The sequence below is a fragment of the Leptonychotes weddellii genome, chromosome 8, assembly GCF_054177405.1.
Source record: "Leptonychotes weddellii isolate Sample4059 chromosome 8, ASM5417740v2, whole genome shotgun sequence".
In the NCBI taxonomy this organism is placed as follows: Eukaryota; Metazoa; Chordata; class Mammalia; order Carnivora; family Phocidae; genus Leptonychotes; species Leptonychotes weddellii.
In genome coordinates, this window is record NC_138376.1 from 94,979,924 (window position 1) to 94,998,824 (window position 18,901).

General features: G+C 33.8%; 1 protein-coding gene across 4 annotated transcripts in view; it reads left to right on the forward strand.

Moving 5' to 3' along the window:
- The window catches only part of NKAIN2 (sodium/potassium transporting ATPase interacting 2), a 950,339-nt gene that overhangs the window by 498,944 nt on the left and 432,494 nt on the right, over window positions 1-18,901 (forward strand). For 3 of the 4 annotated variants that reach the window (XM_081828939.1, XM_081828936.1, XM_081828937.1), the window contains exon 3: window positions 7,568-7,648. The exons of the other annotated variant lie outside the window; for it this stretch is intronic. In XM_081828939.1, coding sequence (XP_081685065.1) covers window positions 7,568-7,648 — 81 coding nt within the window. The remainder of the gene's footprint in view (window positions 1-7,567; window positions 7,649-18,901) is intronic. 4 annotated transcript variants of the gene reach the window in all.

Here is an 18,901-nt window from a genome sequence, read left to right on the forward strand (position 1 = left end):
CCATTTCTTGATTGGATTCTTTGTTCTTTGGGTGTTGAGTTTGATGAGTTCTTTATAGATTTTGGATACTAGCCCTTTATCTGATATGTCATTTGCAAATATCTTCTCCCATTCTGTCGGTTGTCTTTTGGTTTTGTTGACTGTTTCCTTTGCTTTGCAAAAGCTTTTTATCTTGATGAAGTCCCAATAGTTCATTTTTACAAGATTCCTATTTAATTTAAACATATATGATACCAGTGATTATATCTAAGTATGGTATTTTCCAAATTTCTCTTTTTGATATTCAAATATTAAGTATTTTCTACAATAAGAAATTTCTTGTAATTGGGAGAAAAGAATAATAAATCTTATTTTAAGATGAACTAAAAGTTATGCAGTCTTTAAAATATCTAAGTAAATATAAAATCACAAGGAAGTTTAATCATATGATAACAGCATTGGTAAAAAATGAGAAGGTAGAAACCTGCCTTCCTTTATGATCTGCAACATCATGTCTGATTAGAATTGGATTTCTATCCAGTTTTGTCTAATTAACTGATCAGAGCCTTCATCCCTGGTCAAACAGGAAGTTGTAATAACAGTGTATTTTTATGTAGGTATTTCTCTTAAGGGACAAGTTTTTATGGTGTGGCATAGATATAACAGGATTTTTGAGTTAAGAGGCAGAATTTAAATCATAAAGCAGCCTGTCCCTGGTCATAAAATGATCAAGAATTAGGAAATAAGCTCCTTTCTATTGGGCCACTTTTGCTCTTTTTTTTTTTTTAATCATAACAATGGGTCAGGAATTGATGAGAATGCCTGAGCAGATTGTGATACTGCTGTTGAAGGTGCTAAAATTAAGCTAAAATGTAATTAACTTTGAACGAAAGATGAATATAGTCTAACCATTTTGACCAAGGGTATTTGTTTTATGAATATACATTTATATTTATTAAAACACCAGATTATTAATAATTCTAAACCCTTGCTTAAAGAAGTTGTTTTTAAGATATGATTTACTAATATAATTCTTCTTAAGAATGCTTCTAACACAGTGTACTAGAATGGATTACATTATTCCTTTTCTATTAGCGGCCCCATATCAGTAATGTTGCTGAGCTGATAGTTTTGCTTTGTACTAAAAGTAATCATTCCTGAAAACATTCTTATAGATCGCATCAATTGCATATCAGTGATAAATAAAAATCATTTTAGGGGATTGACTTAGTTATATCCTTGTAATGTTTCTCTACAGCATCTGTTATAGTCACTTGCATCCAGCTGGTGCTTATGAAATGTGAACTGATTCACTGCCCAACTCCTTTTCTAATTAAGTATTTAGGGCATCATGTGGCCAGTGATTGAACTGCATTCCCCTTTTTCATCTTCTAATTGTTACAGTAATATTACTGAATAATAGTTTTCTAAATTGTAATTTTTAAGAGAAAGTCACTAATACAATTTAGTCCATTTGTATATATTTATATATGTTTGCGTTAGCATTTTCTCTCCCTCTCCCTCTTTTTCTCCCTCCCTCCTCATATCTCTATCCCTATCTATCTATCTATATATATATCATCTATCCACACACACACACTATACCAGCTATTTTGTGGTAAACAAAAAATATAGTCTCTGCCTTCATGTAGTTTACAGTCCAATTGTAACCTGAATATATGGAGGAAGGGAGAGGAAAGAAAGAAAACAACGAAATAGTTTGCAAGAAGGGTGCTCTTCGAGGGTCCAAGCAAAGTTATTTTCATGCATAACATTTTAAAAAGTATAAGTTATAGTGAAACATAATTAGAAATGTATTAGAATGTATTACATAATTAAAATGTAGCTATTATTCAAAATTTCACCCAGTAACATTGTGCATGAGAAATCTTCTACTATCAAAAAAAATGCCTAAATAAACATAGAAACATGTTCTTTGAAAAATTGGATTATTATCTACTAATATAGTATTCCAATATGTTTTATTCTCCCCAGACATCCAAAAGAAAGAGATAAGAAATTAGAAAGCCAGAAAAATCATGAATTTAAATCTCCTCTTCAAGGAATGCTTGTTCTAATGGGAAACTCTTTTTTTTCCTGAAATTGATTTTAGAATCATTGTGAATTAGTAAGAAAGTAAGAAAATCCATTTGTCTTAATAACCTCTCTTTTCCAGAATTTTTGTAGAAAAAAAGTTATTTTGCAAATACAGGCCTTAAAGATTCTAGTTTTCCTCAAAATAACTTATAAATTGAATATAATTCAAATAAGGATGAAAAAGTTGTATCTGTGTATGTGTGTGTACATGAAACTTGAGAAACTAATGCTAAAATACATATGTTTTGTGTATGTTAAATATACTTTATAATTCAAAAAATACAGACTTTAATTAGGAAGCTTTATCGTAAGAGAGAGAGGTAGAAAAGCAATGGCAGTGTCATTAAGGTGCAAATCATTATTTTCCAATAAAATGTTTACCAGCCTTCTCATCTGAGGCTCTACCTTGCTAATTATTATGTAACCATGGCAGGTAATAGCACTGTGTCCGTGGATCTGGCCGATATTTCGCCTGTCATGACTGACAGCCTTAACTAATTTTTATCTTATGTAGCTAATTTTATTTCATCATTAGAGCCACAAATACTAGAGGGAAACCATGATGATTCAGTTCCTTTTCAGCTGATCATTTTTACCATTTAGTTGGAGACTCAAGTTAAATCAGCCTCTCCAATGGTCCATTTAGTGTTACAGAAATCAGCCTTTAAAAAATGAATTTCATCATACAATAGGGTTTTTCTATCACCACAGTTATAGGGTTTTTCTATCACCACAGTTATCTCATAGTTGTTTGTTTTCTTTAACCTGAAACATAAAATACCAGATTTATTTTTCACAGAAAATGGAGAGGCTAAAGAAAAATTAGTTTTATAGCAAAGAACTACGAGGAAGGTGATATCTGGAAAGTGTGATACTTTGTTATCCTGTTAGGTTATCTCTCCCGGGCAGGACATCGTTTTCAATTGTATTCAAACTGAGCAATCATCAGTTATATCATATCAACTGTAGCTGTAGCAACTGGGAAGAAGTCAGTACAGATATTCATACTCTTAAATAATTACGAGTAATTTTAAGAAGCGTGAAAGATAGGGTTTAATTGACAAAAAATCACTCATAGGCCAGATTACAAGGGAATGCCAAAATCTATATTTAAGAAACTAGGCAAAATTCATTTGGGGATGATTTGATTTAGGCAAATGCCAGCTACTAAAATGAGAGAAGCAAGTATGAAAAATAAATAAAAAGAGGAGAATGAAGAAAAGGGGATAGAAGTTAAATGAGAGAAAGTTAATGAATAAAGTTAAATGAGATAAAGCCTGGCTTTTGGAAAATGCAAGAATTGCCCCCTTAGCATAGTGTAGGTTTCTGTGGTTTATTAAAGGTATCACACCACTAACTGTGATAATTCTTTTTTGTAAATCTTTAATGATGTAGAGTCCATTGTAAGGCCAACTGGTTTGTAGTGAAGTATAGGATGAAATGAAAATTATGCAAGTAAATTGCAAAGATATGGAAAGAATATTTGTTATGTTCATTCTGGACATATCCTTCTAAATTACTGTGGGAGAAAAGGGATAAAAAGAAGAACAAAATAGGTGTCTGGGTGGCTCAGTTGGTTAAGCATCCGACTCTGGGTTTTGGCTCAGGTCATGATCTCAGGGTCCTAGTATCGAGCCCCATCTGGGATTCCATGCTCAGCAGGAAGAGATTCTCTACATCTCCCTCTCCCTCTGCCCCCCATGTTTTCCCTCTCTCTCTTGCAAATAAATAAATCTTTAAAAAAAGTTATTACTAATAAATACGAATAAAAAAAGCAGCTCCTAAAGCAAGATATAGAACGCTTTATAATTTTGTAGGGTGCTAAGTCAGAAATAATAAATTATAGTTTTAATGAAATTAAATGAGGAAAGATTGGTTTCATAAAATGTCATTGATCTATCAACATTGGCATTGATGTATCAAAAAAGAACATTCTAGAGAAGAATATATGGCATTCAGGGAAACAGGTCTAGATTGGAAGTTCAATTAGATAAAAGAATGTTTTACATTAATGTGAAAAGTATATTTTTGGTATCCTAAGGAGATAAAAAATTGGGGATTACTGCTATATTATTTAAACAAGAAGTGGTGATATAATCATAATAAAATGGCAGCAGGTAGTAAGAACTCAAATATTGACTATTTTCAAACACTCTGTCATTCCATCTTCATATAAACTATGTGTGTTTGCTCCTATTACTAAGGCTATTTTATGTTTGAGGAAACTAAAGTGTAGTGAGACCATCTGGCATGAAAATAGCCACAGAGCTCCCAACTGACTAGAGCTTGAGCTTAGGTCTCAAGTTCTTAATCTCTAAGTGCTATTCATTTGCTTGTGACCCATTATCTCACCTATACTTCATAAAATTATTGATTTTGGACTGAAAAATAAATTTTCAACTTGTTTTTTTAACCAAGCTAAGTATAATTTAATCTCCCTCTCCCTCTGCCCCCCACGTTTTCCCTCTCTCTCTCGCAAATAAATAAATCTTTAAAAAAAGTTATTACTAATAAATACAAATAAAAAAAGCAGCTCATAAAGCAAGATATAGAATGCTTTATAATTATGTAGGGTGCTAAGTCAGAAATAATCTGATCTGCACGTACACATTAAGGTAAGTAAGTGTAGATAATGTCTAAATGTATCTGGATAAAAAGTCAAATTCCTATTATATATTCAATATATAATATTGAAGTAGTGCCTATGACGTGTACCTCAAGGATGCAGAAAACCTTTTCAGCATTTAAGGAGCTTAAAATATAATTTCGATTGTGAAAATGAAAAACTACAACATTGATATTCTTTTTTTTTTTTTAAGATCTTATTTACTTATTTGACAGAGAGAGAGAGACACAGTGAGAGAGGGAACACAAGCAGGGGGAGCGGCAGGCAGAGGGGGATGGAGAAGCAAGCTCCCCGCTGAGCAGGGAGCCGATGCGGGGCTCGATCCCAGGACCCTGGGATCATGACCTGAGCTGAAGGCAGACACTTAACGTCTGAGCCACCCACGTGTCCCTAATTCTGCTACTTTGGCTTTTAGAAAATACTGCTTATTTGGCTTCCCATCATAAATAAGGTGGGAGAAGTGTATCACCATGAACAAAGGATAGGATAAAACACTTCAGTCTGGGTGCCTGGGTGGCTCAGTCACTGGGCGTCTGCCTTCAGCTCAGGTCGTGATCCCAGGGTGCTGGGATCAAGCCCCACATGGGCTCCCTGCTCGGCGGCGGGGGCCTGCTTCTCGCTCTCCCACTCCCCCTGCTTGTGTTCCTGCTCTCACTATCTCTCTCTGTCAAATAAAGAAAATCTTTAAAAAAAAAAACTTCAGTCAGTCACTCTTTTATTCTTTTATAAAGTCACTTAAACCAAGTCACTGGAAACTATAAACACTTTTAATTCTTAACCTGTTACCTTTAAAGTATGACCCAACACTTCATTATATTTCTAAAACTTAGATCCAAATCTGTCGAAGAGTCAAATAAGTCTAGATTTTTGGTGTTTTTTTAAATTGTAAGATGAATATACACTTTGCAATACTGTGCAAACTTAAATATTCATTGGATCTCTTTTTTATAACTAACATTCCTAGTTGCAGCCTATTTAGGTTTCTGACCCTATATCCAGTCCCCAGCCCTTACCTCATACAGAACTCTCAAACTCCTTCTTATGTCTTGGACCATTTAGTTTATTGCTCTTACTTTATTCTCACTGAACAATATACATATTCAGCAGTAAGGTAAATCCATCACCTGGAAAACAGCTGAGTCACTATTTATTATTACATAAACTCATCATATAGGACCCTTACTCTTCACACTACGTATGTGATCATAGTATTCTCATTAAAACCAGGTATGGGACAGGAGAATGGGTTCTCCATCTGAAGAGAGTAAAATTTTCTCTGTATTATTCCTCATTCATTCATTGATTAGCAAAATACTTTCTGAAGCCTGTTGTGTACAAAGTTAACAATTTAGGGATATAAACATACATTTTAAAAAGCCCCTTTTGTCAAGGAGCTTATGATTGGACATTGGAGGAAAATATACAAATAGTTAGATATAAGACATTTAGAATCAAATTGAGGCAAGCAAGAGCTCATTGGAGCACTAAGCACTACTCATTGGGCTAAGTCAGTTCTGACTGGTTATCACTCAGGAAGCCATATTTAAATTGAGCTTTGGTGAAAAACCAAAATATTGATAGGTGGTAAAGGAGTACCTAGGGAAGAGAAAAATTATTAAAGGATAGAGGAATAATATACAAAATGGTACAGAAGTAAGAAATAGCTTTCTGTGTCCGCTCAACAGCAAGTAATCTGATGTGCCTGTAATCCCTAATGACATAAGAGATGAACTGAAACATGTGTCTGAAAAAATAACATGTACAAGATCATGGAGGTTCTTGAACTATGAAATAAAAATTTTGGATTGCACCATGTACAGAATGGGAGCCATTGGAATTTATTTAGCAGAGAAATGACATGATATCTTCTTGTCTTATTTTGTAGAGTTCACACCTGATGTTTTCTTTGTTTCCAGCACTTTCCATCAGAGCCCTTATAACCTCCATACTTTTATTTGGTAAAGTCCACAAAATAGCTTGCTTCACCTCTATGGAAGGTATTTCATCTTTTCTGTTAAGCTCTGCAGGACTTTTTCTCAGGATAGTTTATATACTTCTCCCATATTCCTTCCTTGTGCTCAACTAATCTTTTTATGATTCTTGTATAAGAATCATCTCTTCTTATCTGTCTCTGTCACTTGACTTGAATTCAGGGAGAATTTATCTTTGGTCTTTGTATTTTCAGTGTCCGTCTAGCATGTTGCCCTCTAAATGCTTAATATATTTTAGTTGACCAATTGCTGAGAACTATATCTTGGTAAGAAAAATTTGTCATAAGTGATGAAAACACACTGAATAGCCAACCGTGTAAAATCAGAGATAATAACTCAATGGTCACTGTAATGAGAGATCATGAGAGAATAAAAGAAGAAGGTGAAGAGAGACAGGAAAGGAAGACACCAAAGAATTCAGCTGGTTAGATGGGACTGAGGCATGGGGACTGATTTGAAGATGACACCAGATAACTTGGAGAAAGATTGTATATTATCAAGCATGGGGTTGATTTTGCTAAAGGAAGATATGAGTCTCTTTTGGATGATTTTTATTTGGTATATCTGTTGGTGTATCCAATTTTATTAGATATCTGGGAAACATAATCATCCCCACTTAAAACATAAATGTGGGCTACTACTATAAAAGTCTAAAAGTTATCCCTAAGCAAGTTTGGGCTATAATGAGACCATAACAGCGAGAAAAAAATCAATAGAGAGAAAAATGTGCACCTCAGCCTGTTCCTTAGAAGTAATATCTAATATTTTCCACTAATCTTAAGATTTGGGTGTTCAAAAGTTTGAGTTCCATTTAAATCTTACTCAGCTGATTCAAAGTTAATTTTATGTTACTTCTCTCTTGCTTTTTCTACAGTATGCTGTCTGGCTAGTCCTCTGGGTTACCTGGAATGTGTTTATTATCTGCTTCTATTTGGAGGCTGGGGACCTCTCAAAGGTAATTTGCCATCTGATTTTCCTGAGTCATCAGTAGTGTGTTAACAAGCCTCTTCCTAAATAAGGCAGAGTTTCACCCTGCTCTTGTCACTTAGATGCACCTCGAATGAAGGTAAACTGACAGATGTCCTCACATATATATCTGCTTTTCTACCATCAAAGATATGTTTTAGTTTGTCACAAAATGTGCTTTTATTATTTTTAAACAAAACTAGTGTGAAATAATGATTATTACAGTGACCATGCTGTTTATTTTTAAAACATTGACTGATGAGAGATTTCTGAAGCAGAACAGGAATTTTTTCATTTTGAAAAATTTGAAGGTTTTTGAAATTACTTAGTTTGCTTATTACTGTCCTAGAGGTTTTCCTGTTTGGACCCAAGTAGCAATGCAATAATTCAAACAATTAATGGATTTTAGTTGAATAAAATTATTACCAGAGGGATATAATTAATTATAGTCTAGGAAAGACTTAACATACTTTTTCACATAGTTTTTTTTTTTTTTATTTTATGCTATCCTCATGTGAACGTGTTTATGTTTGCTTATGTATGTATATTACTGTTACATTTCTAACATGAATGCTTTTGCTATTGAAATAATGTAGTTTTTAGATCTCTAAAACCAGCATCCTTCTTCTATTGGAATGCAATTACCAGCAAATAAGCCAAATGAGATAGTCATTCAAAGTAGTAATAAATCCTTCTTAAGATACTTGGGAGAGTTGCAAACTTATCCTTCTTCATATTAACTTTTAAAGACAGATTTTAAAATGTTCTATACCCTTTCTTTATTAGAGCACAAAAACCCTGCAAAGATGTTGACATTTTTTAAAACTCAGAGATGATAGCCTGTTTTAAAAGGTAAAAAGAGCTAAAAAGTTGCCAGGAAATACCCTTGTAGGGCTTTATATTTTAGAGGGTGGGAGATGGGGGTAGTGATAATAGACATTTGTAATCTAGCATACAGGAGCTGCACGAAGCACTCTGAGCATTTTCAAGGAAGTTTATTATTTGACTGTGATGTGGCTTTATAACGAGTATAAATAATCTTGATTATTTTGCTGAATGGCAAATGATGAAGGATAAAGTAGGAGGTGACATTGGGGATGAGATAGAACCAAAGCTTCTGGAACCTGTGCTTTTAGGATCAGATTTTGGGCACGTCCTCACTGTGCAAAATCTGTGCTGGTAGATGGCATTTCTATGATTCTTGCCGGGCATTGTCCTCCACATTCTTGGCAGCAGGCAATCCTTTCCCGAAGAAACCATGAGCAAGGAAAAGAAATTGTTCAGGTGAGCATAGGAAGGACACAGACAAGATAGCTGCTTACAACTCACATTTCCTCTGTACCAGAAAAGCATACCTGCCTCCCAAGACTTGAATCTCTTACCCAATTTATACATCCCTGCTGCTCTATAATCTACTTTGTTCAGAGAAATTCCATACTAGAATGATTTTTAATGCTATTTTTTATTTTAAATAATCACCCTAAAAATTGGAAGGCATGTGTTCAGATATATTGCCTGAGCAAAATAATCTAGCAGATCAGAGTTTGTAAATTATATATATATATGATATATATATATCATATATATATATATATGATATATATATATATAAAGGAGAGAGGGAGATTTGAGCCAAGCCGGCTGCAGAAATGTTCTGTAATTGTGCTCACTTCACCACGTGATCACTGCAGGCACAGAATAAAGCTTGTGATCTCCTGACCTCCGACATGGGCATTGAATCCACAGTGAGGACACATCCTAAAACGTTGTAGTTCAAGACAGTTGCAACCCAAATGACTAAGAATTCTGCTAATGCACATAGGCAGGTAGTGTCTATCCCTTGGAAATGAAGTAGTTAATATTCCCTTTTTCTTTTCATCTTATAAACCAAGGCAAGATTCTGCAGAGCACATGAAAATTTAATAATTTCCTTTTAACAAATAATCTAAAGGAAAACCATAAAGGGCAAAATTATATAGTTAACTGTACTGAAATTTTTCCTCCCTTTGCTACTCAAAGGGTTTGAGAAAGGTGTATTTATACCATTTAATTCTTTAGCTTCTGCAGCTGCCTCACATTCTTCAAGTAATGCAGCGCCAGAAGGAGGCAATGGTGATTGAAAAATGTACAGATATATGAAAACTCAAAAATGGGACTCCTGAAACTGTTGATAATACTTAGATTACAGAATATAAAGTTTTTTCCTCACTCCACCAAAAAAATAAATAAAAATAGTTTGACCATGGAAGTGGGCCAGTTTGTTTGAGGCTGAGGGAGAAATACTGGGAAATAGAATCAAGGAGGAAATTCTGTAGTCTTTTTAAGTGAAAGAAGTGTGTTTATTTCCATAAAACGTTTCGTAAATAGGTGATTTCTTCGTAATGGATATAGGCAAGAAGTGATAAAAAGTGGCCAAATATTAAGGCACGTTTTATTACCTATTAGAGTTCGGAATTTTGTGTTGTCATTTCCCACAGTATCTTCTCTGCTAAACTATATGCCATGTACTTAGGAGCGATCCAGAAATTAGAGTCATTAACCAACCCGGTGTATATATTCAGTGATGAAATGGCTTAATCACAATAATATGACACACAGGCCTGGCCTGTTTGATCTTCAGTTTCTTTAGTACCTACAGTTATATAAGTAATATGTTTTGTTCATCAAAAATTCTGTGTAAACCCAACACTATTATTAAACTATCTATTAGTATATTTTAATTATTATTCTCATGAGACCTAAGGGAAAATAAAACTAATCAACCAGAGAAACTACTTTTTAAAAATTTTGTCTCAGTGAAATTGACAAAGTAATGAGAATTAATGTAAAACAGTACATAATATGATAGCAACAAATAAACATTTATATTGCATGATAATTATTTCTACCTTATTTACATTAATTATTTGGATGCTAGTGTTATAACTAAATATCCTAAAACATCCTACAGTGTGTTACTTCCTGGGTTGATATTTTATTTTATTTTTTTATTTTTATTTTTTTTTTAAGATTTTATTTATTTATTTGACAGAGAGAGACACAGCGAGAGAGGGAACACAAGCAGGGGGAGTGGGAGAGGGAGAAGCAGGCTTCCAGCCAAAGCAGGGAGCCTGATGTGGGGCTCGATCCCAGGACCCTGGGACCATGACCTGAGCCGAAGGCAGACACTTAACGACTGAGCCACCCAGGCGCCCCTCGGTTGATATTTTAATAGATGTTCTGTTAAGGAAACAGAGATGACGTTAGTTTGCAACCCAAAGTGTCTGCGAAATTTGTAGGCAATTGCCTTTGAACATTAAATGTGACTTGGACTATTGGATTAATAGTTTTGTGAACTCCTCATGTAAATAGTCTTATTGTTGCATTGTATTATTGTGGGCAGTTGTGATTCTCTTGCTCACATATCAAATAGAGAGAAATGGGAATTAATCCCAGTTATCAACTGAGTTGACTTATTTTGAAAAGAGATCTGCTATTTGTTCTGTAGTCTAGATTTTTAACTTCAAAGTGCATAGCAATTAGAAAGAAAACACATGTAATATGGCAATTCACCTATTAGGTTCAGTACCTGGGAAAATGAAATTTATGAAATAAGTTTTGAATAGTAATACACAGGGAAAATATATAGTGGTCTTCAGGTTATCTGTAAAAATCTGTATCCTATTGGATGTGATACAATTGTAAATTATTCTGAAGCTGAAATTATATTCTAACACTTATTTATATGACTATTTTGAGCTCTTAGTTTCTACTTTTGTAATTTATGGGGCAACATTAGAGAATGATGCACCTGTCTTTAGAAATAAATTTACAGAGCCTAAAGGAGTAACTAAGGGTTTGATTTACACTTAACACAACCCAATTTGTTTGTGTTTAACCCTTTGAGAATCGGGATGCAGATACATATCTCTCAGTCTTCATCATATTATCAGAAACTTATCTAGTTAAACATAGCCTAAAGCAATTAGTGATGTGTATGTTTCAGAATGAACACATTCAATAGCAACTTTTAGAAAGCCATGAAATTTTAATAATTTTGATAGTCGCTTCTAAGATCTAGATATAAATTTTCATTTTAATAATTTGATGGATTAAAAAGCCATGTAAGAATGTGGGCTATCTAAGCTTTGGGGAATAAAATTGCACTCTTGCAAATGTAAGAGACAAGAAGAAGATAAAACCTGTCACACACTATAGGCAATAGGAAATAAATCCTTAAAACCAGATGTAAGTACTGTGTAGAAAAAAAAATGTACTATTGCAACAATCCCAGTTTTATTCCTTCTATAAAAAAATTATTCATTTAAAGAGGTATCTGATAATTTGGATATTTTCTGCTCAATGAAATCAGTGCTTGTATCAAACTTTCCTTTTATGATTTCATACAGAAAAAGATGGTTTGGAGAGAAACCTGCTATAGTCATTTTTAATTGAATTAGTGCTGTTCTTCAAGAAGTAAAAATATCTATGCAATTATTCATAAAAAAGAACACCTCAGTGCCTGGGTGGCTCAGTCGTTAAGCGTCTGCCTTCGGCTCAGGTCATGATCCCAGGGTCCTTGGATCGAGCCCCGCGTTGGGCTCCCTGCTCAGCGGGAAGCCTGTTTCTCCCTCTCCCACTCCCCCTGCTTGTGTTCCTTCTCTTGCTGTGTGTCTCTCTCTGTCAAATAAATAAATAAATAATTTTAAAAAAAAAAGAACACCTCTTATAATTTATTTAAGACTAAATTTAACAAATATAAAGAGGAAAATTGATTGGATTTTTTTTATTTTGTTTTTCTTACTGTAAAATGTATATAGTCTAAGAAAACTTCACTTAACTATTACTAAACTAATAGGAAAATTTTTCATTTCCCAATGAAATGAAGGATTTTGCTTTAGGATGTAGAATAAAAATGTCCTACATGTAATTAAGAATTAAATATAATGTAATCTTGCCCCCCAACTAGAAATAAACCAACGTATTGTAATTTGGTAAAACCATCACTGCCTCTCTTCTCTTGTTTTCTTTAATAGTGTATTGAATTAAACTGCCTGTTTTCTTACTTCCTCAGTTCTCTTTGCTTACTTTTTCCACTTCATTTTAATACCCCTAAAGTGAGCAATAGGGTCCTCGAAACTTTCTACTTCTCTGTCTACATTCTTTCGCTTGAAAATGCCATCTACTGTCATAACTTAAATTATCATATTTGCACATATATCTACCAGATCTATATCTTCAGTTCTGACCTTGTTGCTAAGTTAAAGTACCACACCTCTAACTTTCTTTTGGTGTCATGTCAATTCCATTGTCACCTTAAATTCAACATGTCCAAGAGGATTTTTTATTATTCCCAAAGAATCCAACTTTCTTAATTCACATCTGACTCAGAGAAGAAAATAAATGGCAAATTATATTTTGAAAAATGAATAAAAGAGGAAAAAACATAATTTGGCAGAGAGGGGCCTACAGGAATATTTATAGTTTGACTATGAGATGAAGCAAGAAATTGACTTTTTAAAAAAATATATAGTGTTTATGTGTGTATATATTATAAATTTCAGACACCAACAATTCACACACAGTAGTGAAGTGAAGTAATGATATTCTGAAAAGGTAAGTAACCACAGAGATGAGCTGACTTCTTAAATATGCTATACCCTGGGGGCATTTGCTGATTCTGATTAGAGAAGGATGCTAAGAATCCAGGCTATGAACCCCTACGTGACTATTTCTGGGGTATGTATAAATCAGGATAGCTTTGAGGGAGAGGTCCTCGAGCACATGGACAGTTGTTTTTTTTTGTTTTGTTTTGTTTTAGAGGGGTTTTTTTAATTTATTTTAGGGAATTGGTGAATTCTGTAAGGCTAAAAACATAAATAGGAATACTAAAGGCAGAGTAAAAAATTTGGGGCAGTCTTACAGAATGGAGATTGAAGATAAGAGTGGGGCTCTACAGAATAAACTCAACTTACAGTTGAGAAATCTGTAGAGTGAACCAGGGGCAAAGGAGTGGTACTACAAACATTTTCAGAGCTAAAATCCAGGCTCAGTTCAGTATAGTCCTTGATTAAAATAAGCTGATCAGCCATTGCTTCATCTGTCTTGTTGAGGAAAAAGGGAAACACCTCCAGACAAAGATAGCATTATCTTAGTCTTTACAATTTATTTTTGTGCATGATATCAGGCAATTGAAAATTCCTACACATGCTAAAAGAGAGAACCTCATTACCAAATGTGAAGAAGAAGCAGATAACTGAGGCAGGGCAACAGATGATGCAAATATTTTAATTACCTGGTAAGGACTTTAAAAAACCAACATGTTGAAGAAAATAATATATTTAATATATTATTAAGAGATAATATATTTATAGATGAAGAGATAATATATTTAAAGATGAACAATTTACCCTCACAGATTCGGGATCTATATAAAGAATCAAATGGTAATTCCAGAACTGAAAAATATAATATTTAAAAGCAAGAACTCCTTAGGTGTATGAGTTCCTGAAAGATTAGAAGACAAGATCGGTGAACTGAAGGATAGGTTAATACTAAATATCCAAAACAAAGAACAGAGTCAACAAACACAGAAAGGAAAGAATAAAACTATAAAAAGAATGTCAGAAAAATATAGGGCTCAGCTAAAGGCTCAGTATACAAATGTTGAATTTCCAGAAGGAGAAGAGAGATAAAATTGGACAGAAGCAATATCTGAAGAAATAATGACAGAGAATTTTTCAAAACTGATTAAATACATAAACCCACAGACTCAAGAAGACTTTCAGATCTCAAGTGGAATAAATATCAAGAAAACCACGTTCAGGTATAGCCGAGGATCATTGTTGGAAATCAAAATCAAAGAGAAAAATCTTAAAAGCCATCAAAGATGAAAGACCCATTGCCTTTCAAGAAACAACAAAACAGCTGACAATTGAACTTTCAGCAGAAACAATGACTCTTGGAGGCAATGGAATGACACCTTTAAAGTGCTTTAAAAGTGGCAGCCTAGAATTTCATTCCCTGCAAAAATATGGCTCAACAATAAAGGTAAAGTAAAATTATTTTCAGGCAACAAGAACTAAGATAATTCACTACCAGCAAACATGCACTAAAAGAAATATAAGGAGGGCACTTGCTGTGATGAACACAGGGTGTTGTATGGAAGTGTTGAATCACTATATTGTACACCTGAAACTAATATTACACTGGATGTCAACTAACTGGAATTTAAATACATTTTTTAAAAAAATGAAACAAAAAAGAAATACTAAAGATGAGTTCTTCAAGTAGAGGGGGAAAAAGTTCCAGAGAGAAAAGTGGAATTTCAGGAAAAAAGGTAATAGAAAGGATAAATACATGAGTAAAAAAATACAAAACCATTATAGTAAAGTCTTTTGGAATTTAAATGGACGTAGAACTAAAATGCATGACAACAATAGCACAAAAGGTAGAAAAGAGTTAAAGTGTTCTAAGCAAGGAAATGGTAAAGATAATATTTATAGTAGATTATAGTATTTCAAGGATTAATAATTTCTGGTGTAGTGACTAAAAGAAAGCATAACTGCAAAAAACCAACTATAGATGAAAAAATTAAATGATAGAAATAATTAAATAATCCAAGTGAATCTAAGAAAGGCGAAAAACTAACAAAAAACAAGGAGGTGAAGAGGAAAACAAATACCAAGACGGATGCTATAATGTCAAATATATCAGTAATTACATTAAGTGTAAACCAAATACTTTACTTAAAAGACTAAGACCATCAGTCTGGATAAGGACACAAAACCCAACTATATGTTATATGTCAGATACCTCTTAAATATAAGGATTTAAATTTAAAAGTAAGAAAAAGTAGAACATATATATCATCTAAACACACACAAAACATCATGTAATTCTAATATCAGGTAAGGTAGTGTTTAAAGCCAGAAGTAACACTAAAGATAAAGAGGGTATGCCCATAATGATAAAAAAGTTCAGTCCACATGAAGATATTACAGTCAGTATTGCCTGAATAGAATAATATAGCTGCAAAAAATATAAAGCAAACATGGACAGAATTAAAAGGAGAAATAGCCATATGCACAATCACAGTGGTAAGATTTTTAACACTCCTCTCTGAATATATCGATCAGATAAAAATTCAAAAAGGACCTAAAATATCTACACAACACAGTTAACACATTTAAGGAACATATATAGAATACTATACCTACCCATGTAAAAGGATGCATAGTATTTTCAAAGACGCAAATAATATTCAATTATAAAATGAGTCAAAACATAGAAAAGTGAAAATATAGAATTATTTGCAATTATCCAGCAGGTATTGTCTGATCAATGTGGAATTAAGATAGAAAATCTGCTATGGAAGGGAGATTAGAAAATATTTTGAACTGAAAATATAAGGCAATGAAGCTAAAGAGGTAAAACATTAGCCTTCCACAGAGATGTTAAAAGAGAAGAAATGTTAAAAAAAATTAATGATCTATGTTTTCATACCCAGGAACTAGTAAAGCAAAGGAAACCCCTCAAAAGTAGGTTTGAAATAATGAAGAAACCAGAGCTCAATGTACATGTAACAGAAAAAGAAATCAATAAAGCCAAATTAGTTTCTTTAAAAATATTAATAAAATTGTTAAAAACCCTATCAAAAGAGATCAAGAGGAAAAATAAGTAAAAGCACATTTTGCTAATATTACAAAGGACCCTACAGATTAGACAGTATGTTATGAGCAAGGTTAAGCCAATATATTTGACAATCAGGGTGAAAAAGACAAATTCTTTGGAAAATACAACTTGAAATAAATTTAATACCTGAATAATCTTATCCATTAAAAAAATGAATCATCCCCCAAAAGATTCCATCATTAATTCAAACATTTTAACAGAGGGAAAGAAAAACAACACTTCATGTTCACATGGCTTCACTATGAATTCTTAAAAACATTTAAGAATGTTTTAATACCAATGTCATTGCAAATTCTTTCAAAGAATTAAGTGGGAATATCTAAAAAGATAAGATATGAGCAGGGAGCCCGACGCGGGGCTCGATCCCGGGACTCCAGGATCATGACCTGAGCTGAAAGCAGCCGCTTAACCAACTGAGCCACCCAGGTGCCCCTCCTATCTTATCTTATGAGCCAGCATAACATTGCTTACTGGAGATATGTGAGACTGTCAAATGATACACACATTACTGAATTAAAATGTAATAAGGTAAACAAAAATAAAAATGTTAAATATCTCTGTATAACTTTATAAATAATTAGGAATTATTTTTCACACCATATTATAATATTTACTTATATTTCCATCTCTCCTACTAAACTTCAATTTGCCAAAACGCCATATGTCATCATCATTAATCAGGAGAATGTCGGCCACTGAGCTACTACACAACAGTGAGGAATTACAGAATCAATTAAGAGCATTTTATTTTTAATTTTTTATTCTTCAAAGAGCATTTTAGATGTTTATAAATAAGCCTATTTGATACATCATAAAACAAGTGCAACAAGTTGCTCTTATCAGTACGTTCTATGTATTTGTCTACTTAACTGTCCCTTCTTCAATGTAGGGATCATGTTTTATTCACCCCAGAGCCAAGGGAAATGACATATGAACAGTGATCCCTGGAATGAAATCAAATCCTAATAAAGTGGATTTCAGTAACTGTCTAGCTCCACCAAATAAAGCTCCTGAAAGCATTCCCTTCTACTCCACCATTGCATGGGTAGTGGAATCAACATCTCTTGGAGCTGGCCAAGCACTCTCTTGTGGTAGCAAGCAGAAAGAAAGTAATCCAAGCAACTAGCCACCAAACCAGTGCTTATCAAGGTGAAGAATCATATGAAGCACCTGGAGATCTTTTTAAAATCCAGATTCTGATTCCTTTGGAGTGAGGCCTGAGTTATTTCATCTCTAACAAACTCCTGCATGATGACATTTGTATTTGTCCATTAATCATACTTTAACTTGTTAAGGCTTAGATTACCCAGAACCTTTAAACAGCAGAGTTCTTGTTTTCTGGCTGTCCTTTAAAGAAAGGATCCCAGCGTAGATCTTGATATTTGTGCATATGCAAGTTTGTTACCTGATTTATGACTTGATACTGATTCTAACCAAGGTATCGAGAACACAACAGATTACCCAGAGTCCTGGGAAGAATTTATGCTTAAATTCAACCTTTAATACCCAGGTCATATGTAGCCTTTCTTTGTGTGGCAAAATACTTTCCAGGAACCTCCACGTACCTTTTTCTATAATGGAGCTGACTAGCCATGCCTCTAATCTTACTTTGTTTGCATTCTTCTATTTTATTTTATTTTATTATTTATTTATTATTATGTTATGTTAATCACCATACATTACATCATTAGTTTTTGATGTAGTGTTCCATGATTCATTGTTTACGTATAACACCCAGTGTGCATATTCTTCTATTATTATACATGATTTACAGAAGCTGAAGATCCCTATTCCCGGAATAACGAACCTATGGTATTCTAGTACAGCTCTGATTGAGAACTACAGCCGTATCTGAGAATCCCCACTTGGAGTTTGGCCTTCTTCTCTTGTGATTAAAACACTGAAAACCGTTTCAGAATTCTGCTGTTTCCTTTCATACTTGAGTCACTTTCTCTTTCCACTAGAACTAGATGCAATATGCAGTTTCCATGACTCTAGTAAATTAATGCTTTAGTTTGTATTTTCTTAATTTGATGTCTTTCCCTCTTGCTGATTCTCCCTCCAAACGCTCTTATCAGTATCAAGAATCCCATCCTTTCTTTTGTGGAGCTTAACCATGTTTTGGGTACTGAAAGGAGGACCTTCCACCTAGAAGAGTCCCCATGAGCATTAGCAAAGTTTGGGGCGTGAACAAGCATTATTTCTTGCTATTTCAATCTGGGTGATTCACAGGCATCATACATGTAAAATGTTGGTAGAAGATCTCCCCAGAGAAGGAACAATGAGAATAGGCAAGTTGAGCATCTCCCTGGAGTGGCAGAATGGTCTCTGGGTATTGACGTGGCTCCCCTGAGTCTCTGTACTTCTAGCAGAGTTCAATGTGTCAGCCTCAGAATGCTGATTCAGCTGCAGTCCACATTGCTTAGGATCTGCTGTGCATTCAAAGGCACACCCTTTACCACTTCATCAGCTACACCCAGTACATTCTCTTTAGGTTTGGGCTAATATGGTCATAACTGTTCACTTTACAATCTGCTCTTAAATGCACTACATGTGGTTTTCCTTATCC